Raw genomic sequence first — 26558 nt, 5'->3', positions numbered from 1 at the left:
TCTTAACATCATATTCTGTGAATTTTTTTTTTTTTTTTTTTTTAAGGAATTACAAATACAAGTGTATTCCATGGACTTGTAGTGGGTTTAGTATGTTTCTTTTCTAATTGCTCTTTTCCTAGTTCCTGTAGCTTAGCGACCTTTTCTTGAGATAGCGGCCATTGATCCACCCAAACCGGTGTATCAGTTTTCCATGTCAATTTGTGTGTTAGTCGCTCCTCAATGGCTGCTCCACAAAATGTTCAGGAGTGCTACTTAGAACACAACTCATTTGTCCCAAAACGTCTCTCCCTAGCCAATTGATTGGGATGGGAGCTACATATGGTTTTAGTGTTACTGTATACCCATCTGGGCTCTTACATTGCAAGAGTACTGAACTTTGCATGGTATTAGAGATACCTCCGACCCCAAGCAACCCATGGCTGGATTATGTGTTGGCCAGGTTGCAGGCCAGTCCCTGCTGGAAATAATGGTTACATCTGCTCCTGTATCTATTAGCATATGACAACTCCATTCTTTTGGATCTGCTTTGTTGTTGCAAAAAGTCTTTTTTGAGGTAAGTTGTCGTTGCCCTATTTTGAGCGCCCAAAAAACTTCTGGCAGATTGCAAGTTACCCAAAATTCTCTATCCCCCAACTCTGTTACACCGTATACACCGTGGGGAGAGCGTCTTATTGAAATATACTCTTTGATTCCCTGCAAAAGAAATGATACATTTGTGACAATAATTACAACGACATAGAACAAACCCACAACACCATTTTACAAATATGGCATATTGAAGTTCCTGCTCTTGAACATCCAGGGAGTGCTGCTGAAACAGTCAATGAGCCGTCATTCCCCTTACAAAAGAGTGAAAGCATCAGCTGGCGGTACATCGGAGTTGACTGCGTCCGTGGGATGTGTGACAGGATCTTCTGGTCTTACTGCCGGCTGTACCGACCTGGCCGGTACCCACTTCGCTCCGTCCCCTTCTCCTCTGCCAAGGCCTCTTGTCTCATGCCTCGCCGATGTTGGGCAGGGTTGTATCTTGACTTGGGGGAAGGATCGCCCGAGGCAGCCCCCTCCTGTTGCGGCACGGGCGACCAGCGCTCAGGTTCTGGGTCAGGAGACGGGGGCCAAGGAGGACTCGCCACCTCTGTTGGTTGCGTTAGCAGGGGGCGGGGGGGGGGCAGGCGGGGGGTCGCTCGTTCTTATCATCCCCAGCTCGGCCTTCCTTCTTTCCCAAGGCTGTGGCAGTGGCAGCTCCTGCTGCCGCCGCGGCCCGCTCTGATTTTATCGCCTTTATAGAGTCTCTGACTAATCGCCAGGTTGTTAACACTTTCGCAGCCGTATGATCCTCTTTAGAGGCTGCCTCAAACACCAATTTCCCTGCTTTCTCCCAGGTAGGTAACTCAAAAGCTGTTGCAGAGTCTGCTGCTAGCCCCTGGCTCTTCAAAACAGTCTCCAATAGCAAGCGCCACGTTGTTGCTAGCTCCGCTGCTTGCCCATCTCCTTTCGAGACTCACCCCATGGATCTTTCACATGGGCACACAGGGGAACACTGAGTACATTGTTCTGGGCAACGTTGTCCCGTCTTGCCCTCACATACATCATCGCAGATCTGTTTCTCTGACTTATCTAATGCAGCTGGTTCACCCGGTGCATCCGGCACCTCAGGAGGTGCAGTCGGAGTCACTGAAGGTCCTGGACCCTCTGACTCGGTTAAAAAGGGATTGGTTGAAGGCGGTTTAACAGCCTCCTCCATATCAGCTGCAGCTTTTCTCTCTGCCTTTAAGGCTTTTAATGTGGTTAATATCAACTTCCATGCCGTCACTAACTCTGCAGCGGTTTTATCACCATTCCCAATATGTTCCTATAACATTTTTCCTATCTCCTCCCACGTCTCTGCCTTAAACGCCACAGACGGATCGGGGAGGGTACCCTTTTTGGCACCAAATTAGAAGCCTTCTAATTGTATATTCATCATATTTCAGTCCTCTCTTAGAGACCATATGCGGCAGGAGTCTGACCATCGCCCCTTCTTCATGCAATGCGTTCTGCCTTTAGTTCTTTTAATGTCTCTAGGATCAACCTCCAGAGCATCGTAAATTTTATACTGTCTTTGTTGCCTGTGCTGACTTGATTCCTCAGTGCTGGACCAATTCCTTCCCAAATCGGGATCTCAAAAGCCTCATTTACTGAGGGAATTAGTCCTTTTTGCCGCGCCCATACCAATAATCTTTTTAGGCCGGCTTCCTCATACTGTACACCTCTCTTAGAGAGGATTAGTTGGAGGAGCTTAACCACTGCTTCTTCCTCTTTTGTTAGCGTGGACCCCATCTCTTCCCCAGCCGCTCACCTGATCAGTGCGAGATTCCAACAGTTTCTTCGGTTGCACTAGCGACTTCCAGGCACCGGGGCAGTGCCTGCTACGGCTGCCTTCCGCACCCCCTTTGCTGTCTCTTCTGCTCCGGGAAGCATTGACGAGAGGGTCCTGGTTCGGGCGCCATTTGTGGAGTAACAGGGCACAGACTCTGGCGGGGTTTCAGGCCAAAAACCTTTATTGCTACAAGTGACTGCTTTTTATGCAGTTACAGCTCTTTCACACGCCACAAGATATGTCCTGGTTGGTTACCACACACAGTCCACGCACTTCTCCACAGTCAGGATTCGCTGCCTGCAGGTGTCCACGCGCTCCTTTACTTCCTCTTAGCTGTTTACCACAGCTCCTTCTCTTCAAGGCTGAGCCCTGCAGGTGTCCAGCTGTTTCCCAGCTTCTCAATGCCACAGCTCCTTCTCCTTAAGGTCGAGCCCTTGCAGGGTGATCCCAACAATAAATCAATTCTGTGTTATATACTGTGATCCTTATATTCATCAGTATGCACTGATGGATTTGCGCACAATTAGCAATGCAAAGGAACTCGTGGCAGCCAGCTATCAGCGCTAATGCTGCATACTGCTAGTGTTTTTGAAAGCCTCATAAATATGAATCTGTTCCATATTATTTATAAAAATAATATCCCTCAGCAACACTTTTACTTTGTGGAAAGACTTTGTAATGTTGTGAAAGATTGATTTAATTTTTGTTTTTTTAGAGAGAGAGAAATCACAGTACACTGATATACTAAGAATTTTGCTTTTAAACAAGATAATGTATGTTTTTCCCTCTTGCCATAAATACTGCGTGATATCTGATGAGGGTTATTGTTTTACATGGATTATTCATGTTCTTCAGATTTTACTTAGATTTCTTGATTTTATCAAACAAAATCAGTAAAACCAGAATGGCTTGATTAAATGGGTTATAAATTGTCATGCTTATCCCTTGGATACCTGAAAAATCAAATCCTCGTTTTGTATTCAGAGACTTCTCATACACATACTTTATTTCATCAGTATTAAAATTGCTTGCTTTCTTGCTCCAGTGTAGGCAGTAGTTAAATCAGCTACAATTTATTACAGAAAGATATCTGTGGCTAATTTTTATATCTTAGGTGTTAGAGAGTAATCTTACTTTCTAGTAAGCCAAAAGATTTTATATTACTTGCTGACAATGGTAAGTGTTAAACTTCAGGTAGACAGCTGTGTTTGCTAATTTCACCTCTGAAAGCTGCATCTCTCAAGTATTATGAAGTCCCGAAAAAATGTAATATAAAAATAGAATACATCATTTCTTCCATGTAGCATCACTCTCTGAAGTATGTAGCTTGGGAATTGCTGTAAAAGCCTTAAGAGCTAGGGAAAAGAGTGTAAAGCAGTACAAATGACAAAGCAGTGGGCTTCACAGGTGGAGATTCTTAGCTTCTTCCATTAATGCCACTTTTCCATTTACATTCTTATAAAAGATAAACAATAATTCCCAGTTTAAAAAATTGCAAAATACACTCTCTAGCAGCTATATAAAGGATAGTAAATAATTTAATAGATATATGAATTATTGTAATCTTGAATATTAGAAGACTAAAAGAAGAAAAGGAATGAAGTACATCCATGGCAAATTTAAGGATACCATTAATAATCCAACATGCATTTTGCACTGTTCCATCCTGTGTACTGCATGGAGCAGGATTCACATAGATTAAATGGTAAACAGGCCGGTAGTTTACACTTGTAGAGACTTGAACGTCATGTGCCATACCTTGAGGATCAAGTTCCATCATGGGTGTCTCTCTTACATTCTTTGTATTCTATTAGTAAAAGCAGCTGAGCATCAGTAATGTGCTATATCCTGACCCCAGCAAATTGGGAAATTTTGGACTGCATATAGATATGACTTTAAATCAGTGGTAGTTTAGTGATTAGGCAGTCAAAAACATAGTCTTCTATTACCTTTTTAATGATTGATATAGATTTCCCCTGTTTAAAAGTTTAGAGTGGGTTTGTTTATTTGTCATTAATAAAATGCTACAAGTTTTTAAAAAATGTATTCCTACTATTAATTCTGGCAGTTGAGTTATAGGAATGTTTCTGTCTGTCTAATTGTCTTCAAAAAAGAAAAAGAAAAGAAAAAGGAGTTCTGAAAATCAGAACAGATACCTTTGGAGCCTTCTGGGAATGTGATGTCCTGAAAAGGGAAAGTTTGTCTATCTTAAATAAAGGTCTATCATTGCTACAGTTGTGAAAAATTCCAAGTAAAGTAAGTTGAAACACTGAATGAGACTCAGTCACTGACTTAAAAATTATCATGGTACATTTGAATATAACACTGAGTTATAATATGCCTTTCCCAAATGCATTAGAAATATTTAACTTGAATTTATTTGAAAACTTTGATCAAATAAGGATAAGCCTAAAAACCTTTTAAAAGAAGTTTATTGAAAAGAATAGATTTTAGTGCAGTTAAAATAGTAAGAGGTGATTTAAAGATAATAATAAAAAAAAAAAATTACACAGATCTTTATGTACTACTGTGCTTGAGGTCATTGCTCAGCTACAAACTGCATTGCCTGGACATCTGATGCAGATCCTCTGTGCTCAGACTAAGATTTGGAGGAGGCTCCTGTACCTGTGAAAATTTCCAAATGAGGCTACTCTACAATAAATCTGAAATTAATTTGGCACAATGTTGTCAGTGCTTCTCTGTGTTATGTCACCAGAAAATATTTATATCGTAGCTAAGTATCTATTTGATTTGATTTTGTTTGTTTACTACTTAATATTAGTGTGCAGTAATCCTGAAGGGCACTCATTTTTACCCATCTGAATGAAGAGACAGATGTTATTATAAAGTTGAGTGGATCGTGTTTCAATTTATGACTTTTCTTGTGTCTTGCAATCACGTGGATTATAGTAATGAAGCCAGGATACATTTTCTCATACTTTTCGGACTCATCAGCAGTGCAGCGGAAATCTAATTATAGGTTTGCTGCGATTATTTCTGTTCTGTAGGGACTTCAAAATGAGTTACATAAACAGAACTATCTAAGTCGAGTGTGAAAAAAAAGTAAACTAAGGAAATAATGATTAATATGTCGATGTGCAGATTGCGATCTTATGTTAAAGTGATACCTAACACAAAAACTTGGTCCAAAAAGCGTTACTGCCTATGCTGAGGAATACTCGCAACGTGTTCTGATCTTCTTGGCAAGGCTACTACTGCACACTCTTTTTGGCTGGGGTGTGCTGTCTCTGGTCCCGGCACTAGCTAGTTCAGGCAGCGCCAGAGCTGCGAAGCCCTCGTGCTGCTGTAGTGGCAGCCTGATAACTAGGCAGCTGCCTACCTGATGGTACTTCATCCTCGGGTTAGGTGCTCCTCAGGTGTGGTGCATCTGGGGAGGGAGCTCAGCAAGCCATCCAGGAATGAACTGCTGGAGGAGGAGGTGCTGTTCTGTATCCAGCTGGCTGAAGTGTCCAGAAGTCACTGCCTGATTCCGGCCAGGATTGGAGCCTCCCTTTGCTTTGTTCACCCTGCTGGAAACACCTCTTGGAGGTAGAGATCACACCTGATTTTATTGACAGAGAAACTGTGCACTCCAGAATACAGCCTGTGCTCCTTGCTTGCTGAAGTGCAAACCCCAGGGTTTTCAATTCAACTTCCAGGTGATTTCCATTGTCACCAATACATGCATACATTTATGGAGTTGTCCTCTGCTTTTCTTTCATGTGAGGTGCATCTAGCTCAGATGTACACAGACATCTGAGGAATCCCAATTCTGAATTTCATTTGAATGAAGATCTTGAAAAGTTTGTTATTTCTTGAACACATCTGTGCAGAGGAAGCTTTATGCATCCCGGACAGCAAAAATGTAGTATATGCATTATCGGGTATTTCGGGGATCCAGGGGCAGCTGTAGGGTCATTTGAGAAGGTCGGTGATTCCTATGGAGGCATTCCTTTGAGGATGTACTCTGGACTGTTCATATATTTATCAATAAATCACAACATTCATGAGTATGTTTCCCGAGTATTGTTTAATAAGTTTATATTTTAATTAATAAAAAGTTTCCGCTAAGTTGTCAAACATGGTGTTTCCTGAGGATCGGAGTCCTTTCAACTTACTGACATTTAAGTGTTTATGTGTCGTTCATTTTGGCTATGGCCATTATGAATAATCGTCTCAAATTACTGCTATACCCTAGCTATTTCAGTATGTGTTTATTTAGAATACTGTTCTTAATGATCCAAGTTCTTGGATCCATCAGTTCAATCTGTCTGGGCAGAATAAAATCTTCAGGGAGTTCAGAGCTGGGAAGTGACCTGAGTCAGCAGAAGTTCAGCTTTGATTTTCTGCTCCTTTAAAGCCTACCGATTCAACCAGATCTTCCACCTTCAAAACTTTTGTGAGCAAAATCCTCTATGGCATTTTAGGTGGATAACTGATAGTTTCACTTATTAATTCTGTGTTTGTTCCCTCCCTGGGCTCCAGGACCACATCTAATTTTGGGGAAGTGCCCCCTCAGCTCTGTTGACTGAATTCTCTTCCCTTTCCAGCTGTCGTCACTAAAAAAACTAGAAGTAGAAAAGTTTTGCAGATGTTAGGCACAGCACTCAGCAATAATCTCGCTGAATGAAATTAGATGGCCTTTGTTCACAGCTCCTTTCCTCTGTTCTCTCCTTTCTGACAGTACTGTTGCATTTTAATCATCCCTGTTCTAGTCTAAGACTGATAAAACCTTCCAAGAAACCAGTTTTGGGGTACCAGGCTATTATGCTTTTAGAGAAGCCCATAATCCCCCTTTCAGGGGGTTGTATGATGCATTCAGATTAATCAACCAACAGTTGTTGGTTGTAATTAGTCTGAGTAATTAATAGAAAAACTTTATGGAGACCTTATGCTGTTCAGAACCACCAGAAAGGTCAATTTATACTCCTGGCTACTGCTAGATGTGACAGAAAAGTTGAAACAGTCTGTAGCACATGTTTCATTCCTAAGTTCATCAACACATAAAACACATTAATCAAACTATCATTACCACACTTGGTATTTCATACTAAAAAAATACTGGGTTTTTTTGTGAGATTGCATGTTTAACATTTGCATTCCCTAACAGAGCCATTTCTGGAAAATGGGAATAATATCCAAAAACAATATGAAATTTTGTTCCAGCATACACAAACAAATCTATGCCAACCTTGAATCATAGATTTAACTGGTTTGTTTCACAATTTCTGATATTTTTGTGCATTTTATTTATTACTTCTGTTTTTGCCCTTGTTTGACCCCTGTATCATGTAGTGTCTGGTTTTTTTGTATTTTTCCATACCTTCGTGCTCTTCAGGTATGCACTGCTTAGCTGATTCAGTTTTTATATTTTAGGAATAACCAGCTGAGCACTTCAAAAAAAATCTCAGCTAACTTCAAGTTCTCATTCAGAGCTGGTGCAGCGATTAGATATAGCTTGTATAGGGCAGCCAATATGAATAGTTTTTATTTATTTATTTTTGTATTGTGACCTCTACAGTGACAGTACATTAAGGCTGTGTTTGGGAAATCTTCTTGAGCATGTTTACATGTACGACATTGGACTCTGGTACTTGTTCTACCTTTGTTGAAAGCTCTGTACCTGTTATCTGCTCCTACTCTATTCTTACATGTTAGTTATAAAAACATACAGTAATTACAGGAACAGTAGTTAACCTGTTTTCTTTAGATTAGCACTAGACTTGAAGCGGGTTTCTTCTAGCTCTTGTGTTCCATACCCAAGCTGTTCAGTGAGGGGCAGAGCAGGTAGAATGCTGTTTCTTAATGGGTCCGTTGTCTCCTGATTCTCATGTCTCAATTAGAGCATTCCCATCCCTGTACTGTGCACTCCCAAGGATGTCCTCACCACATGAAAGACAGAATGATTTTATAACCTCATTTTTTCAGTCTTAAAAATGTGATTTTTTTTTTTTTGTACACATATACATTGCTTATATTGGAGCTATGACTTGTCTTCTCATCTGCACATTTCTGATTTGTTGTTCTTGATTGATTTGCACATCAGAAAGATTAAATAATAACTTAGATTTTTAATTTTCTTTGACTGTTCTCCCTCAGGAGTGAGAGGCTCAGAACACTGTGTCTGTATAGACTTGCATAAATGGAAGCTCTGTATATTTTTAGTGGATTTTTTTCCTGTTACTACTAATGCATTTACATTTTATTTCCCATGCTTGTTGTTTTAAATAAAAAGACTATGCCCCTTGAGGTGTGAACATTTTCTAATTTTTATAAGCCTCTCCCTCACACTGGTATTGTCTGTAAACACTTGAATCCTTCAGGGCCAAAGAATGGAACTTAGTGTCAGTAAACAAATCACATTTATTGCTTCCTAAGTGTTTACACAATGACAAAAATCAAGCCCCTAGGGAATCACATTGTAAAAAGGAACAATTGGTTTAAATTAGGTTTCCATGTGAAATACAATTACTTTTTATGGATGTTGTGGGAACATAAACTGGAAAGAAAATCTGCACCCTGATAAAAGGAAGGTTTGATTTTTATTTGTTTAATTACAAACAGAATCATATATTAAGTTAGTTTCTGATTCTGGCATTAATTAATCACTGAACGGAAGTTGGCAGTATGGTCACACTGGGAAGGTGGAGGTTTTTTTGTTTTTCTTCATTTGTGATCTTGCAAATAGATAATGTGAATTACTTTAAATGTTCAGTGCATATATGAATTAGCAAATTTGTACAAACTAACAGGTTTGTGAAATTTAAATTTCAATTTATCAACTTTAACTGTCTGTGTTGTAAGAACAAGGGTTATTCAGTGTGAGGCTGAGATTTGTAAGCTATGTTAGAATTTACACTGCAGATCTCTTTGGCAACTTTAGAAATCAGTGCTACCTTAAGCTATCCATTTTCTTCCGTGGCCTGAATGCATATTCAGAATATCATATTTTAAGATACGTTAGTTTTTTGTTTAATATAAGTATTTCTAGGTTAGTTAATGATTTAACTGTTGTAATATGAGTATGTCCACATGTAAGGTGTGATTGCAATGCATATGTGATTTGGCCGTGAGTGTGTAAGTAGAATTTTGACTGACAGCCTCCTGACGGAAGGAAACAAAAACCCCCCACATAACCCATCAAGTATGCATGAATGCTCCAAGTGACATTGCTTTGGCTAACTGTACCATCCGTTTTATTTTACAAGGTGAGCTCCTGGGTTACCTGGCTGATCCTGACTGCAGGTTCTATGGAGGAGAAACGAGAAGTCTTCTCATATTTAGTACATGTGGCAAAATGCTGCTGGAATATGGGCAACTACAATGCTGTAATGGAATTTCTGGCAGGACTGAGGTACTGGCAACTCTTTTTTTAAATGGCTTTTCAGTGATAGATTACACTTCAGCTTCTGTTAAGCAGATGTCTCTGGAGAACAATGGACTAAACAGAAATCCGTGGCTAAATCACATCATCTCACCCTGCGACTTTCTAGTAATCCCTTTTGGAAAAATGAAGCATGCTAAAAGCTGTGTTTTTTTCCAAATGCTCTGGAGACAGGTTTTCCTGGTACATGCTAAGTATGTTACATTAGGAAACATAGGGGATTTTTTTAAACAGAATTTTTTTAAATATGAAAAGAAGGTGGGAAAGCAGTTGTGGTTTATCTGTAATCAGCTAAAACTAATGTAACTTGGGGTTGGAGTTTCCAGAACTCAAGTGAAACACAATTGTAGCAGTGTTCTAAAAGGGTCAGTAATTGTAAAAAAAAAAAAAAAAACAACCCACCCAACCCCAAACAACAAAAAACCCCAACAAAACCAACCAAACAGCTAAACCTCTTTTTTTAACCCCTCCAATTTACTTGCACTGACTGATGTTGGTATCTCATGCCATCATGGTCTACAGTGTGTCCAGGAGGAGGACAGAGTGTGGGGCTAAAGGCAGTTCGTTGCTAGCTTTCCTACAGAATTGCAGGCTCGCGCAGGGCTGGGTGAGCAGGGAAGCGGTGCCTTTGCACCGGCGGTTCAGAGCGCCGCAAATTGGACTGAGCAGGGAAGAGTTAAGATCAGATTTCCCATCTCTTAGCTCTGACCCTCTGTGTATGTGTGTTTGTGTAACAAAGCTTTAAAGTGTTTGTATTGTTACTCTTTGTGGTTTAGTAAGGATTCTCCTTGAGCTATTTGTTTACATTTTTGGTATATAAAACACATTTGAAACACTCAGGGAGTCTTTTTGAGCAGAATGCATCCACAGTCTCCAAGCCATGTAAGCAGTGAGGGAAAATGTAAAGCAAATTAAGGGCTGAATTTTCTCTCTAATGCATCTGCACAGCACAAGGGAAAGAGGAGAGGAAGGCTAGTGCTGATTAGCAGCATTTCCTGGACAGGGACTTAAATTGGGGTTAAGGACTTTCTACTGTTGGCATTTCTACAGATCTTTCGGTATGTCTGAGGCTAGGGGTGGGTAGAAAGGCCATACCGTTGCACAGATGTACAGCTCAGAAGGGGAGAGACCTCCCAGCGGTACTCGCAGTCCTCAGGGAGCATCAGGAGCTATTTCTGTTTGAAATCAAAGGTTCTTTTCATCTACAGCACTGCGTTGGTGCCTGGGAGCTGGGACATAGTCCTGGTTTCTTTATTTCCATGAAAAGAACTAATTTATTTTGTGAGTGAAATGGGGAAAAAAATCAATGTAAATAATTTTAAATAAATTTAGTTAAAAAAAAACCTTTTGCTAAGTTTATGGATTGTTCATAATACAACTAAAGGAATTTGAAATAAACTGTCTGGTTTATCTTCATGCCATTTCCTTAATCTTTTCTTATTTCTTCCCAGGCCCTTAAAAATTTAAGGCAGTGACACAATGAAAAAACTAGAAAGTCTGCTTGTGTGTCCTGCAGCTGGGCTTTTATTAAAATATCAACTGTTACTCCAGTAGATCAGATTGCGTGTTTATGCTTTTTAGTTTTGTTTTTTAATAATTCAAAAGGGGGAAAATGATCTGCCAAGCAGCGTTTTCGTAAAAATAATGACCTTTATTTCATTCATACATTTTGTAACAATGATAAATTCCTCTATTACATATATGCTGTGAGTGTTGAACTTGAATGTAAATTTGGTTTAAATTTTTTAAATAAATGTTGTAATCTCTTTTTGCAATAGGTCAAGAAAAGTTTTAAAAATGTGGCAATTTATGGACCAGTCTGATATTGAAACCATGCGAAGTCTGAAAGATGCTATGGCACAACATGAGTCATCATCTGAATACAGGAAAGTGGTCAACCGGGCACTCAATATTCCAGGCTGTAAAGTCGTTCCTTTCTGTGGTGTATTTTTAAAAGAGCTGTGTGAAGTTTTGGATGGAGCATCAAGCCTCATCAGACTCTGTCCGCGATATAACTCCCAGGATGAAACATTAGAGGTAAATGAGGTTGATGTTCTAACAGGTTATGTTCAAAGCCATGCAGTGCTTTATGTTGTTTATTATTTTACACCAAGGCATCATCTAATTAAACTTTTCTAAACCAGACTGTTACCAGACTGTTCAGTTACATGGACCTCAATTTAATTCCCATATAGCAATTTAGACGTAGTTGTTTATACATAGTTTAGTATTGGAATACTGGGAAATTAAAGTCAGTACCAAAGGATTATGTTTATACTTTGGGTAAAGTAAGCATGTAAATCCTTAAAGATGTTAACTATTTTCTCTTAAATGCTTTGACCTTCCACTTAACTCACTGGTAATTGGAAAGTTTTCAGTTCCTTAAAAATGGAATTCAGAAGCTCAGTGGATCAAGCTTTTCCGCTATGAAAAGAAGCAATTCCTTTGAGTTTTATCATTTTGGTTTTAAAAGAAAAATGCCCCTGTTACATGAAAAGATCAACACTGAGCTTTTAAAAAGTTTGCAGGAGTTACTGTAACTTATGTTACTTGATTTATGCAGTGATTTGGTCTGTTTATGATTGGAAGTAGGTACAAAATCCTACTAGAAGCCAATAGGAAATACATGCTAAGTATTCTTAATTCTTGTAAACAATTTCTTCAGTGAGAAGTAGATGACAGAATTTTCTATTTATTACTGTACTAATCTTTTAGATATCTCTAGTTTGTTTCAGATTATAATGGACAAGATAATTTCTTGCAACGAGTAGGCCAAGATGGTTTAAATAATCCAGAAAAAGAATCAACAGCAAACAATATCTTTCAAACTATTCGGAGCTGCAATCGCAGTTTGGAATCTGAAGAGGGTGAAGATAATTTAAGCGAAGGGAGCGATTCAAGAAAAAACTCTTTGAAGGACAAAAACCGGTACCAGTAGGTCTTATTTTATTTTCTATTGTCACCTGTATGTTTCATGTTTTTTATTTTTAATTTCCTTTTACCAAGGCTCACTTTTACAAATGAGGGTGACTTTAACATCTTCCCTTTTATTTATCCTCTTCCAATTCAGAATTTCCCCCCCTGGATTTACGCTAAGTATCTGATACTCAAATGCTTGGAAACTCTCTGTATAGTTATATTTTCCCTCATGATGTAATTACTTCCTCTCATGATAAGGGTAAATCCTTTTCGTCTTACACATAGAGCTTTAAAAATCCACAGTTACGATTACAATTTTGATCTGTGGTGACAGGAATAGCACCAGGACATATCTGTTATCAGAGTTCAGAACATTATATTCTGCACACTCGGTCAGTGTTCTGCCCCTTTCAAAATAAAGGTTATTTATTATCCTTCAAAGGACCTCTTCTTTTAAGGACATGTTCATTTGAGGCTTTTAAATTATGTCCAGAAAACATTTGTAAGTCAGTACACATTTTGAATTTTCAGGTTGCTGTAGTCCTGCTATTTTGCATGGAAGTTTACTTAATTGTGCCCCATGTAGAAGCCCAGTGTTCAGTAATCTCAGATTTTCACTTTGAAGACCTGGTATATTCTGTACTATTTACCAGAAAGAAATATGGTAAATGGAAAGGTTAAGATATCACTTGATCTCCTAGAATGTTGTTTTGTAGTTGAAGTTGCAGCCCATACAGATATAGGTGAGTCAGCTTTAACCAAGTAGCCATGTTAGAGTAACTTCAAATTAAGAATTGTACTGTTCAGTGGTGAAGTGCTGTAAAATTACGTGAGGGCTTGCATAAAAGAGCATGCTTAGGTCACTGCTTGAGGTGTTTTCTTGATAATATGTATCAGAAATACCCATATGTTCAGAAGTATCCAACATATTTCAGCTACTTACATGTAAAATCTAATAAGTGACTGCCTGAGAAGGAACTACCATCTTCCTGTTTTAAATGCATTTATTTCATTAACATGCATTTCTAAATTTCATTTCAGATAAATAATCATTATTTCCTGAAAGAATGGTTTCTAATAGAATTATTCACATCTGGCTTTAGTTGCTTCTGGGAAGTGGAGTAGTAGATTAAGCCAAGAAAGACAGTCCCACTTCTCTGTCCATTTATGTTGTCTCTTGACTTACTTCAAATGCTTTCTTCCAGGAATTATTTTATTTATTAATTATAAAAAATTATTTTATAATTTTTTTATAATAATATGCTTTAAAATGAGTTTGCAACTCACAGTCACAATCAACATTCCACGTGGATGATCAAAGTAGAATTTCAACATAAAAGAACAATATGGAGAAAATGAAGTTCTCTGTGTTTATGAAATCAGTTCTTGGTAAATTAGTTACTTATGCTTTATATTTAATTAATAATCTATATTTAAATAATTAAGAGTAGAACTCACTAGATTATTTAAAGTAGGAATTAAATGCAGAAAACACCCTAACATGACACTGAAATGAAAGTTTAAAATATAAATGAACAAAAGTGCAGGTAGGTAATCAAAGTTATGTTTCCTGATTCAGACTACTAACTACTCAGTTATTAGTATCTGTAGTTCTGGTGCAGCCGGTACTGATTTTAACAGCATAATGACTTGTAGAAAAATACTTCTGAAAGTATTAATTTGGTTCAAGTACCTTATAAACTTTAGAAATTCTTTATTCACCTGCCATATTTTTCCTGAGCATTCGGAGAGCTGGGTGAGGCAGAGGACCAAATTGCTGCAGAGGCAGAAGGGCCATACTCTGTTGTCGCACTTGTACTGAGGCTGCGATGTTTGGTTTCTTTTTAATACTATGGACAACTAAAGAGTCCTAAGGAAGAAACTTGGGTATCTCTCTTGTGAGACCTAAGTCATACTTGCATACAACGTTACAAAATCCAAATTATGTAATAATTATGTGTAACCTGATAATTGTAGTTTTTCGGTCATAAAGGCAGAAAAATACACTGTACAACATGTTTCTCATTGCTTTAAAATTGCAAGGAAAATTTTCAATTGGTTTGCCTTTTGCTGATTTGGATTAGTATTGCAGAACATGAACCCAGCAAAGCTGATAGGTTAGTTTGATTTGAAGAAAATGAAAGACATCTAATAAAAACAGTGGGTAGTGGGTATAATTACTTTCCCAGTTGTGTTAGCAAATAAACTCTATCACTTTGTAATCAGTGACCTGTTTAATCACCCTGAATTTCTGTACATGCCAGATAAATATCAAACTTTAATTTTTATTAGAACTCTGTCTTGACAGTTCTCAAATAAATAAAGGTAGGTAGGAGAAGACAAAAAATTTCAAGTGTGAAATACAGGTTTTGTAGAATGGTTAATCAGATGACCTATTAAGACAATCTAAACTTTGATGCATCGCTTTATTAGCCTGATCTCCTCTTCACTTGTAAACTTTCCTAATTACAGGAAATACTTTTCAAAGTAAGAGGGGAAAACCTCAAGTTTTTTCCTGTTTGTATCCCATGTAATTTTCCCCTCTAAAACCACAGTCTGTTTTAAGGTTTCCTTTATCCTTTGTTTCCATTTCCTTGCATCTCAGTGCAGCCCATGTAAAGAAAGCTGATTCAAACCGAGCTCTGTAAGTGTCTTCTCAATAATTGATAGCTGTGTTGCTTTTGGCAGCTCATGTCAGAGGTTATGTTTCTGTGTATGGTTACACGTGTGTGCTTGGCTTACCTGCGTCTTGTACATTTTAATCTGCAGCATGCCGGTATTATCAAATATGAAATAAGGCATAAAAAAAGCTCTGCCATTTCTATCTCCACTACATTCGAGTCCCCCAGCCATGCACATCTAGTCTCAGAATACTTTTTCTGGCATTTTTGCAGACTTATTTGGTTGTTTTGAGGGCATGGGGGAGAAAAAGCTGCTTTAGTTGTTTGTTTAATTTGAAAATCTTAATCTTGTATAATACAAGTAGATATTTTAATGTACATGTGTCCGGTAAGACTCTGGTAAGACAGTTTATTCCAGCTTAGTTACAATGCATGACCTTTATTTTTAGGAAGATTTAAGGAAATAGAGCTGCAGTTAAGGCTGATACAGTTATTCTTCCTTTGTTTGTCAGCCTCCTCACCACAATCAATAAATCCTTAGCCTGCTGGCCACTTTTAGCTAAATTTGGCAGGGAGGTAGAGGTCTCACTGATTAATAAATTCATAAAGGAATCATTAGAATTGATGTATGGAATAGGGAAAAGGTCAAATTAATTAGTGCCCCGGGGAGAGAAGAGTTTGAGGAGGAGCTAATGGTTATCTGTGCTGTTTAGCTTAGGGAGATGGTGTATGTGGCTTGGAACCAGTCACAAGATGAATCGTCCTTTGCTCAGCTGGCAGGACATGGGGAGGAGCTGAGAATACCCTGGTGATATGAAAGAAAAGCACTGAGGGTACTAGAACAAGATGCCTTGAAGAATATTCAGAGGAAGGCGGTTTGCATTTTATTGGCCAAATATCCTTAGGAAAATGTGCTTCGTTAGTTCTGCTGTAACCGGAACAGTTTGCCTTTTTTTATGTTCATTAAAGCAGTATCAAAATATTGAACATTTGTTCCTTCATACATGCTAGAAGCTTCTGTAGGGAAGAAATTATATTTAAATTACCTCATTTATTAGTTCACTATTGTTGCTCTGTGTCTACTGTTTCTAATATATTAAATATACTATATAAAATATTTCAAAAAATTTTGTTGCATGTTAATATTTTGCTTAAGTAAAATTAAATTTTCTAACGCAAAGCATCCGATAAAATTCTTGCTGCGTTCTTCGGAGGAAGGCATGTGTTTTACCCACTGTTTTACAAGTGTTAATCAGAGAATTATATAATGTGAAAGGTCTGCACATTAAATCAATAATAGAACAGAGATTAGAATTCATGTCTTCAATCCACTAGATCCTGCTACAAGTTTACACATATGATACTTGATATTTCAACTGAAGAAATCTTACACTGTGGATTTAGAAACTGGAATAACTTGGCTTTAAGAGCCAAACTGAAGTTTTTCATTGTTAATGTAATGTTTGGAAAGTTCTATGAAAATATAATTATATTGTTACAGGAGTTATAATTGTAGCAGCATCTGTTAATTAATTCAAAATTGCAGTAACATAAATTGTACTGTAAAGACTACAGATGTTCCTGTAGGTCCAAATTATATAGTGACAACAGTATTCTTTTTATTTAAATTCCAGCAGAAAAAATACTCATCAATCACAGCATAAATCAGCACATGTATCACTAAATGTAAGTCTCTTATCTTTGTTTACTTACAGATTTATAATTGGAGATCTTTCAGATTCTGAAAGTGATATATTTGAGCAGTTGAAGGAGTGGGACACAAATTCAACAGAAGAGCAACAAAAGGCTTTCTGCCACGGGATAGAACTCATTCCCTGGTACGTGTTATCTATTAGGGCTGATGTCCATCAGTTCATGCAACAAGGGGCAACCGTCATTCATTATGACCAGGAGACACATCTCTCAGCGCGTTGCTTTCTTCAACTTCAGCCTGACAATAGTACTTTGACTTGGACAAAACCCACAACGGTTTGCCCTGCAAATGCCAAGGCAAAATTGAGTGTGCTGGGTAATACTGCTGAGCTGGGTAAATACCAGTTTTTTGGTAATACTGGACTCGTGGAAGGTTTTTTGGACTTGTTTTCAGCCAAGGCTGTATACATGGGACACTCTGGCATTGATATGCACACTGTGTGTGTTCAAAACAAACTTTGTAATATGTCCCTTGAAGAAAATGGTATAACACTACTTTATGGACTTCAGACTACTGATAATAAGTTGCTGCACTTTGTTGCTCCAAAATATACTGCCAGAATGCTATATGATGGATTGCTGGAATTGACTAAAGCTGTAAGAAAAATGAGGAGATTCCCTGATCAAAGACTACAGTGGCTACGGAAACAGTATGTCAGCCTTTACCAGGTAAAAGATGCTGTGATTTTTGTATAAAAAAAATTCAAAGATGACAACAACTTCATGTAATGCAATTAGTTTCTATTATAAGTAAGCTAATATTAAAAATGAGTGCCAAATCTCCAACTTTGTAACACAGCTTAAGTCAGTAAGATCTGATTCTCTACATAATGTTCTGTCAGACCTTGCATGTTTTCAATACACGGAAGTTAAATCTTTTTTTATTATGAAGCTCTTCATATGTTTGGAGTTTTGGAATAAGTATTTTATTAAATAAAAAGCAATGACTGTACTAGAAAAGGGTGCTGAGTGATGAGAGTTGGGGCCAAAAAAACCCCAAAATAGCAAATAAAATATCCCTTTGCTATTCATGCAGTAATTAAAAATTGCCTCCTCTTGATGTTTTGTCTTTCATTGGTTCCTTAGAGATGTGTCTATTATTGATTAAGAAAATGTGTCTGTTCTTATTCTCCTTGTTTTGTTAACACTGAGAATTTTTGTAGGAGGATGGAAGGTTTGAAGGCCCAACCTTGGCTCAGGCTGTTGAACTGTTTGGAGGCAGACGATGGAGTGCAAGAAACACAAGCACGGGAACTCTCACCAAAACCACTGAGAAACCTAGTGTACAGAGAAACAACACTTTGGGAATAAGCACCGCTAAGAAAAAGAAGAAAGTACTCTTGAGGGTAGAATATTTTGCTATTCAAATATTTTGTTTCTTACCTGTCTGATTTGTTTCCTTCCTACAGTTACTGTGTATTCTGCATCAGAGAAAAAGGGTTAGATGATAATTTTAAAACTGTTTATTGCAGTTTCAGGTTTATTGTTTTCCATTAGTTTGGGTTTCTTTTCTCACGCTTTAAGCATTCTCAAGAAATGTGGGCACTAGGGCTAGCAGAAGGGGACAGAATCTTGTTGAGAGCTTTAGGTGCTACCTCAGTATAAATGTAAAATATTGGTAATAATACAAATATTAATGTGCAAAGTGATGTTTGGAGGCTGCTGTCAGTTTCTTTGCTCCTTTTGTTTTCATGTTCCCAAAAACATCACCACAGTTATTCCGCCTCAAGTTAGCATGCAGTTTTATTTTACATGGCTGACAGGAGTACTGGACTTTGTCTGGCAGTCTCTTTTCCTGGACTCAGCCACGTTCAGCAGTAGTCAGAAGAGAGGAAAATGCAGGGCGTAGAAGCTCAATGCTATCCACATGTTCTAGTGGGCAGGTAGGGAAGATCCTCAAATGACAAGATCCGTACTGTTTAGGGCTCCTGTGCACCAGGGAATAGTGTAAACCCAGCTGCACCACTTTACAGAGGCATGATCATTGTCACCTTCTATGTGATGTCAAACTGAGGTAACACCTAATGGTCCCATGCTTCTTTATGTACCCTGTTTAAGTTGTCTCTTTCTTACTGGTATCGGCCTTACAGGAGTGTGTTTCCTGAGGAATAGCTGATTTATATCATGGTTTTGTTACAAATTGCACTGATAAAGAATGGGAAAGGTAGTGTTTTCAGGCTGTTTATTATGGTGCTTATTATTTCTAGGGTGAAAGTGGAGAGGCCACTGATGATGAAATGGCAAGTCGGAAGGCAAAAAGCTGTAAGGAGTATCGTAATAGAAGTGGTTCGGATCCTCAAGATATTGATGAACAGGAAGAACCAGGTAGACGTATAGCTTTAGTACTTCAGTCCCTCAGGGTTTTGCTCAAAGTCTTTTTATACAGACATTCTTCATGGTGTTAAAAATACATTTATGATATAAAACTACTTTTGCAGTTGAAACTCCAAATGCTATAAACTTCTAAATTCCTGTAGTTGTGATTTTTCTTTCATTTAGTTTCAATAGCACTTCCTTTCCATTCAGATGAAATGGGTATATAAGTGTTGTTCAGAATGTATCTTTTTGACTCTCTTGGGACAAAACCAGAACCCTTTACTACACATTAATGAATTATGACATAAGTCTCTTGGACAAAAGCATTTTTATTGGGCCACCCAGATGTTCTAATTGTGCTGCAAACTTTTGTTTTCTCCATAGATCAAAATATTATTATTAATGCTTCTCTATCTAACAACCTGCCATCAAGAAGAGCTCACTCTCTGACAGCATCTGGATCTCCTAATTTAGGAGCTACAACATCTTCACCAGCAAGACCAGTCTCCTCTCCTGTAATGTCTTCAAGCAAGAGTCAGTCTAGGTAAGGAGAAAATCAATGTTGTGATTTAAAAAGAAAAAAAGTTACTGTTAATTATTATCAAATGTGGGTTTTGTGCCAAACTGACGAAGTCTGACAAAAACAATGCCAGAAATATCATTGGCCTTTTGATAGACATCTAAAACATTGTAGAACAACATAGGACATTTAAACTGAAATACCATGAATCTGAGGATGGCTTTGTAGCAAGTCCCTGAGCAGCATGCTTCAGTTTGTCTGTTACAGAAGCAGATTGGAATGCTGTTCCAAAACTACACAAATACAGAGTTTAACGCTTTCTCTGTATCTTCTCCAAAACATAGTTATAGATATCTTCTATATACTGAAAATCAGCACAAAAAGGTTATAGATGTGTGAACTGAAGTTCTGAAGTTTCTCAGCATAAGTCATTTCTACCTGGGGGAGTCTTAACTTTTACTGACATTCCTGGTGATGATTGCAGTACCGTCTCGGGGAATTGGAGGGACAGATTTGAAATCTTTCTCTTACAGGTCTCTTCTTGAACATTCATCCTTTTTGTGCCACTTAGGCAGTGCAAAAGGTCATGCTGTGGTCGTGCAGTGACATAGTACACTAACGTATTAATTCTATAAATGATAATAATGGTGGTGGTGGTAGTAGTTGTAGTAATAAGAATATAACGATGATAATATGTCACGAATGTGGATAGTACTTTATATCATACAAGACGACAGTCACAACGGAGGCCTTCCCATGCCTTTTAACAGAATGAATACTGAGGTATGTTTATGAGTATGAATCTTGGCATTTCCAGGACAGCAATGGTAAATAATGGAAGAGATTACTGCTGCTGGTAGAACATTATTTTTGAAGAGACATGTCTTGTGTAATGGTTTATGTTGTGTATTTCTTAGGGATTTTTTACACTTAAAACAGTTGGGTTTGGCAATAGATGTGAGTAGCAGAGCCACCTGTGGACATCTGTGGTTGGCTGCCTCTCCTTTTAACACTGCTTTCTGAAACTCTTACTATGCTCTTTGCTTTTTGTTCTTCACTGTCATTCACAACCATGGGGTGAACATGTCAGACTAGGATTTATCTCTGTAAGACTTTTTTTTTTAAGGATTGAACAGCTTTCTTTTACGTTAAACTGAAGAAATACTGCTTTACTACCTCTGGAAAATGCTTCTCTGTTTTGCAAATCTGCTTTTTGCTTTTATGCCAAAATTGTTGTTGTTCGCTAAATGAGATTAAAAGGCTCAACAGAAAAAGCTGAACGGAGAACTCACGTTCCCGCGGGAAGGACAGCTAATGGTCTCTTAAATCCTCTCAGTCCTGGGTTTCTGTACAGATCCCTGTGCAGCTTAGCACTGTGGGCCTCCCCGAGTTATGACAGGTTTTCCCTGGCAAAGTTGTGTGGAAATTCCACAGCAGCGCTTAGTAGAGCTTTCCTCAGCTTGATATGACCCTTCTTGCTAGAATTTGCTTAGGATACAGCTGTATGGCTGTTTCATCTGTCCTGAGAAAATCTTCCTCAGAACAGATTTACATGTTTTATCCACTACCTTGACCCTATTTTCAGGTGCCTTTAAGAGACTTGGAGCACTTGAAAGAGTTTTGTTCTTGGTATTTGCCCTTTGGACCCTTGATAGGTCTGAATTGTGCTTGCCAGTTTTCATGTGTGTGGACACTTCACATGTGCTAAAAGAAAGAAGTATCTGTAGTGCTTCAACTGTGGTAAGTAAGTCTAAGCTATCAAATAGTTGGCTCCCTGCTTTTGCTGCGAAGTCCTGTGATCATCCACGCTGTATGCGTATTGATTCACTCCTGGGGTGTCTTTTAGAGTAAACCAGCTGGTTGCCTCCAAGATAGAATTTAGGTGCAGTTCTGGGAATATTTGCTCCAGAGACTTCTGGAGGTAGTGTGGATGGAGAGCTTCGTCTCAAACCGTCTACAATATACTCTTACAGGACACACTCCCAGCAAGGGGTGTACCTTCAGGCAATCCACCCACAGCCATAGCATGTCCTGTTGCTTTGTGTTACATTAAATAAATGGCAGCCTGTCAAGAAATAACATATGCCACAGCTTATTTCAGCCACTTCAGATAGAACACACACCAAAAATTTAAATTATGTCTTAGAGACAGGCAAGCGCCATGGGGGACCAAACCAGACCTGAGCCAATTGCTGGGCAGTGCAGAGCAATGTGAACTTGAGTCTTTCTGTCCCCCTTGGAAAAAGTGGCAGGATGGATGCCTTTAGCAGCATTGATATGACTGACAGAGGAGCAGACTGGGGCAGTGGTCCACAAGCTGTGGATGTATAGACTGCAGGCAGTGCAATATTCTTCCTGGAAGCTGCTGCTCTTAACAGCGGTGATACACAAGCAAAGTAAGTTTGGGAGCCCACACAGGCTGGACAAACATCGTTTGTTTCTTCGTGCTCCATTTTTGTTGGTAATTCTGCAGTCTCATAAAAATCAAGTTCTATACTTAGTTACACCCAACCAGTTTTGTCAGTAACATAACTAAGATAAATGAAGCATTCATTTTCCAAAGTAACAGAAAGTTGGAATGTCCTAGATAATGAAATAACCTAGGAAATACAGGATCCACTGGGAGTGCTGGTACACATTTGTATGGTTCTGCACAGATTAGAGCCAACAGAGTTTATTAATTCAGATTAGCATCTGGATTTAGACACAAACACTGACAAGGCTTCATAGTTGGAGGCAGTGTTGGACATGAGCTGGTTGTGCATGTTAGGTGAGTGCATGATCCCTCACAGAACCGAGAGCGGGGAGCAGAGGGTCCCAGCCTTTGCAGCACAGAAAGCTGAGCTGGTAATGATTGTTAGCTGCAGTGTAGCAGCTAGGAGGAGGAAAGCAAGAGAGATTTCTAGTTCTTTTTCTCTTTCCATATAATATGTGAATTAACTTTACCTGACCAGTAAATGAGATTGTCTTCACCAAGTGATAAGTGCTAAATAAAATAAGATTTCTTAAAGTGAAATAAAAATCTAAATATAATGATAGCAATTTAAAAAGAGGAGGACCTGGCTATCTTTGTTGTACATTTTAAATAATAGTAATTCTTACAGGTAGAGAATGAAAAATGGTATTTTTACATATATGACTCTCAGCCTTAATATTGCTGACCTCCTTACAAATAATTCACGTTGAGAAAAAAATCCTAGTGTGAGCCACATGTGCAGATAATTTCCAAACACAGGTAGTCTGCAGCTGTCTTCTGTCATTCTTCAAAGCAGATGTTCATCCAGCAAATTCCCAAGTTCTTTGGAAATCTAGTGCCACCTGTAAGGTGGAGGAAGCAGGGGAAGGGTAGTAATGCCACTGGGAAACAGATAACAGGATATGGGAAATTAGAGATGGGGGCTTTTTTGCAAAGAGAGAGTAAACTGCCTCCCTCATTAGCTGTATACAGGTATAATCCAGACTGCTTCTAATTACAGTTTTGGTTGTTGATAGTAGTGGGGTTTTCTTGGGGGTTTTGGCTTTTTTTTAACAACCTGTATTTATAACCCACACGATTTTTAACCCGAACAATTGTGGAAGACACCCTTCATGTGATCAGATCCAGTGAAATGCAGAGCATTATAATCTGCTGCTGATCTTCCATTTGGTACTTTATAGTTCCAGTTTGTTTTCTGGAGTCAAGAGACTTTCGTCATCATGGTTTATTTTTCTTGTCTGATAAAAATGTTAGGAATTATTTTAGCCAGAAAGTTATATGCAGTATGTCAGTACTTGCCATAGTGCTGTCAAACAAATTGAACATTATCAGTTAAAGTAGATGGTATTTTTTAATACTTTTTATCACATTCTCTTTTCAATTGCATGCATACATCCCAGGCCAGGAGTGAATTGAGGAATCTGATCTAGCATATTTATGTAAAATGTTGCCTGTTTGCAGCAGGTGACTGCAAATGTCTTTACAAACACTGGACAACAAGCTGGTCCTGTTTTCCCATTGCAGCTGTTGGAACTATTTGTACTGAACTTGACGGCAGAATTCATAGATTAATGGATTTGTAGATTTGAACATTGCAAAGCAATAAAGTCTGACACATGGTCACTAAGCCTGGCATTTTGAAACAAATACTGTGACTTCTGGAGTTAGTTATAGTTTAAACTAGATAGTTCTTTGTATTTGTGCTGGCTGCTTAGATCCCTCCGTTTTCAGGATGCTGGTGGATCCCATTCCTGCAGTGTGTGTTCAGTGGTGTTTAGGCCCAGGAAGGGGCTCAAGAGCTTGGCCCATCATTGCAAATTAGTATATGAAATTCACTGTGAGCTTGTTCATGCTGCTCAAGGGATAGTTCAAGTCAGGGCCTAACTACACTTACTAGTGTAAATCCTGTAGTAGCCTGAAGATTTTGGGATGTGGCTTTTGGAAATGTACCAGTTCTGCTTCAAAAACTTTGTTCAGGTGCACAACTTACGTTAACTATTGCAGTTACAAAGAAATTGGCTGGGCTTGGTATTACTTAAGTCAACTGAAATAATTAGCACCAAACACCTAGTTGTTTCTGTGATCATTTTCTGCCTTTGCCCTCAAGAAATTCCAGTCTGTTTTCCTTCATTCAGCCCACAAAGCTGACAGGAGGAGATCATTAGAACCTCATTTCTAGAAGGAAATGGTCTCCAGGGGCTACTGTTCAAGCCTAAAAGAAGAAGGGCTTGACCTGTTTTTGAGGTATCTGATGATACTTCCCAAGAATAGCTGGGATTATCCGGGGAACCCATGGGCTGGGAAACAATGAGGGTTGAGTGCCTGGAAAGGGGAAGGGTTGTGCTTCTTAAAATCTGCACCTTTAATGCTCCCAGATATAAGAAAACCCAGGTGCATAAGAAAAATATTTGTTTTTCTTGTGTATCCAGTCAGAATATTACTATTTTATTTTAACAGCCTTAAGGAATTCTTCCTCCATTCTATTTTTCCCTTAGCAAATCTTCAACAAACCTCCTAAACAGCCTGGGCTACAAGAATACTGGCATTGTTTTCTTTAAAGGGAAGATGAGAATGCTTTCATTTGTGCCATTTGCGTCAGGCCCTTTTGCACATGGAAGAGTGTTAAATAGCATGCATATACATTCTCAATTCTGACAAAGCCTGAAGTTGTCTTCAGCAGAAAGAATAGATGCTCTAAGACAAGATGGTACAAGCTGTCGTTATGGGTCTTAGAAGATACTGCTTTATTTGCTTCTTTCAGATATTGGTAATAAATGTATTAAGGAGAGTTAATAAAGTATAAACACAAGTAAAGTGTTAATGCAATATTGCATAATATTTCAATAAGTAGAATTTTAATGTGACCAAACTACAGCAGTCTCTTTCTGACTTAGCACATGGAGCAGCAGTAGCTGGCACGGCCGCGTTAAAGGAGGAATGAAGGGGTTTCAGAACTTCATGGTGTCTGACAGTAACATGACATTTGTTGAATTTGTAGAGCTCTTCAAATCTTTCAGGTAAGATACATTTTTATTCTGTACTGATCTCATTCATCCAAGTTTATAAAAGGGCAAAAATTGAACTTTTCAACTCTTTTTGCAGTGTCCGTAGCCGCAAGGATCTGAAAGACCTTTTCGATGTCTATGCTGTGCCTTGCAATCGATCTGGTTTAGAGCCTGCTCCACTTTACACTAATTTGAAGATTGATGAAAATAGCAGTGGATTCCAGCCTGATTTAGGTTTGTTAAAGAGGAAAATACAGCCTCTTTAGACTTGTTAGACTGCTCAACAGCTTCAGTTACTGGTATTAAGGAAAAGCGTCTGTCCGTCTCATAAAGAGCTATCAATTGTAAGATTTAAGTAGAAGATTGCTGCCATACCTCCACTAATACCCAGTTAGCAGGGTGTTAAGACAAGTTCTATGTTCAGAAACGAAGGGGAGAAAAGTGTTCCTGCTTCAAATTAGCCAGATACATTTGTAACTGGTATAGCAGAGGCATAAAACTTGTTGCTGAGCGGCTGAGCCCAACGCAGGGATCTGTATCTGGTTGCAGGGGGTCTGGAAGGGCTAAAACACTGAGCAAATGTAGGGAGGAGAAATGAGGGGGCTGTGCTCTCCATCTCATTTGATTGGTGTTTTCCTATCTGGTTTCCTAGTAGATCTGCTTTATGTGGGACAAGGGGGAAGGAAACCTCTGTCCTCCTTTACGTTCCACAGTTACCATAATCTAAGTCTGGAGCTTTGCCTGCATTTGTACTCTTTCTTGTATTAGTGAGTAGAAACAAGATGGTTTTGTTCTAATTTACTATGTAAGTGCTAAAATATTCAACCAGATATTCATGTATATTATATATTACATTATATTCTACACAAGTAATATAGCCTATTTTTCTTTTTTCTTTTAAGATTTGTTGACTAGGAATGTTTCAGACCTTGGTTTGTTCATTAAGAGCAGGCAACAACTGTCAGACAACCAGAGGCAAATATCTGATGCTATTGCTGCTGCCAGTATCGTAACCAATGGTACTGGAGTTGAAAGCACATCGCTGGGAATATTTGGAGTGGGAATCCAGCAGCTGAATGACTTCCTAGTGAATTCCCAAGGAGAACACTGCACCTATGATGAAATCCTCAGTATTATCCAGGTCTGCAACACAAACAACTTGCAATTCCTTTTACTTGAACTCTTGTTTCTTTTCCCCACTAGCGTTGTCCGCCTTGTAGTCAGAATAACATATTTGTGTGG

The 26558-nt window shown here is 38.5% G+C and overlaps 1 protein-coding gene across 1 annotated transcript in view; it reads left to right on the top strand.

Annotated features, from left to right (window-relative positions):
* PLCE1 (phospholipase C epsilon 1) overlaps window positions 1–26558 on the top strand; it is a gene marked incomplete at both ends in the record, with an annotated part of 143570 nt that overhangs the window by 93040 nt on the left and 23972 nt on the right. Inside the window, 10 exon segments of the mRNA XM_082002451.1 lie at window positions 9571–9716; window positions 11525–11783; window positions 12472–12680; window positions 17002–17668; window positions 18163–18345; window positions 19207–19324; window positions 19700–19859; window positions 25206–25328; window positions 25414–25550; window positions 26219–26457. Of these exon segments, the coding sequence (XP_081858577.1) occupies window positions 9571–9716; window positions 11525–11783; window positions 12472–12680; window positions 17002–17668; window positions 18163–18345; window positions 19207–19324; window positions 19700–19859; window positions 25206–25328; window positions 25414–25550; window positions 26219–26457 (2241 nt within the window).

This window comes from Phaethon aethereus (genome assembly GCF_964289735.1).
Source record: "Phaethon aethereus genome assembly, chromosome: 7".
Classification (NCBI taxonomy): domain Eukaryota; kingdom Metazoa; phylum Chordata; class Aves; order Phaethontiformes; family Phaethontidae; genus Phaethon; species Phaethon aethereus.
This window is presented reverse-complemented; position numbering and strand designations above follow the sequence as displayed.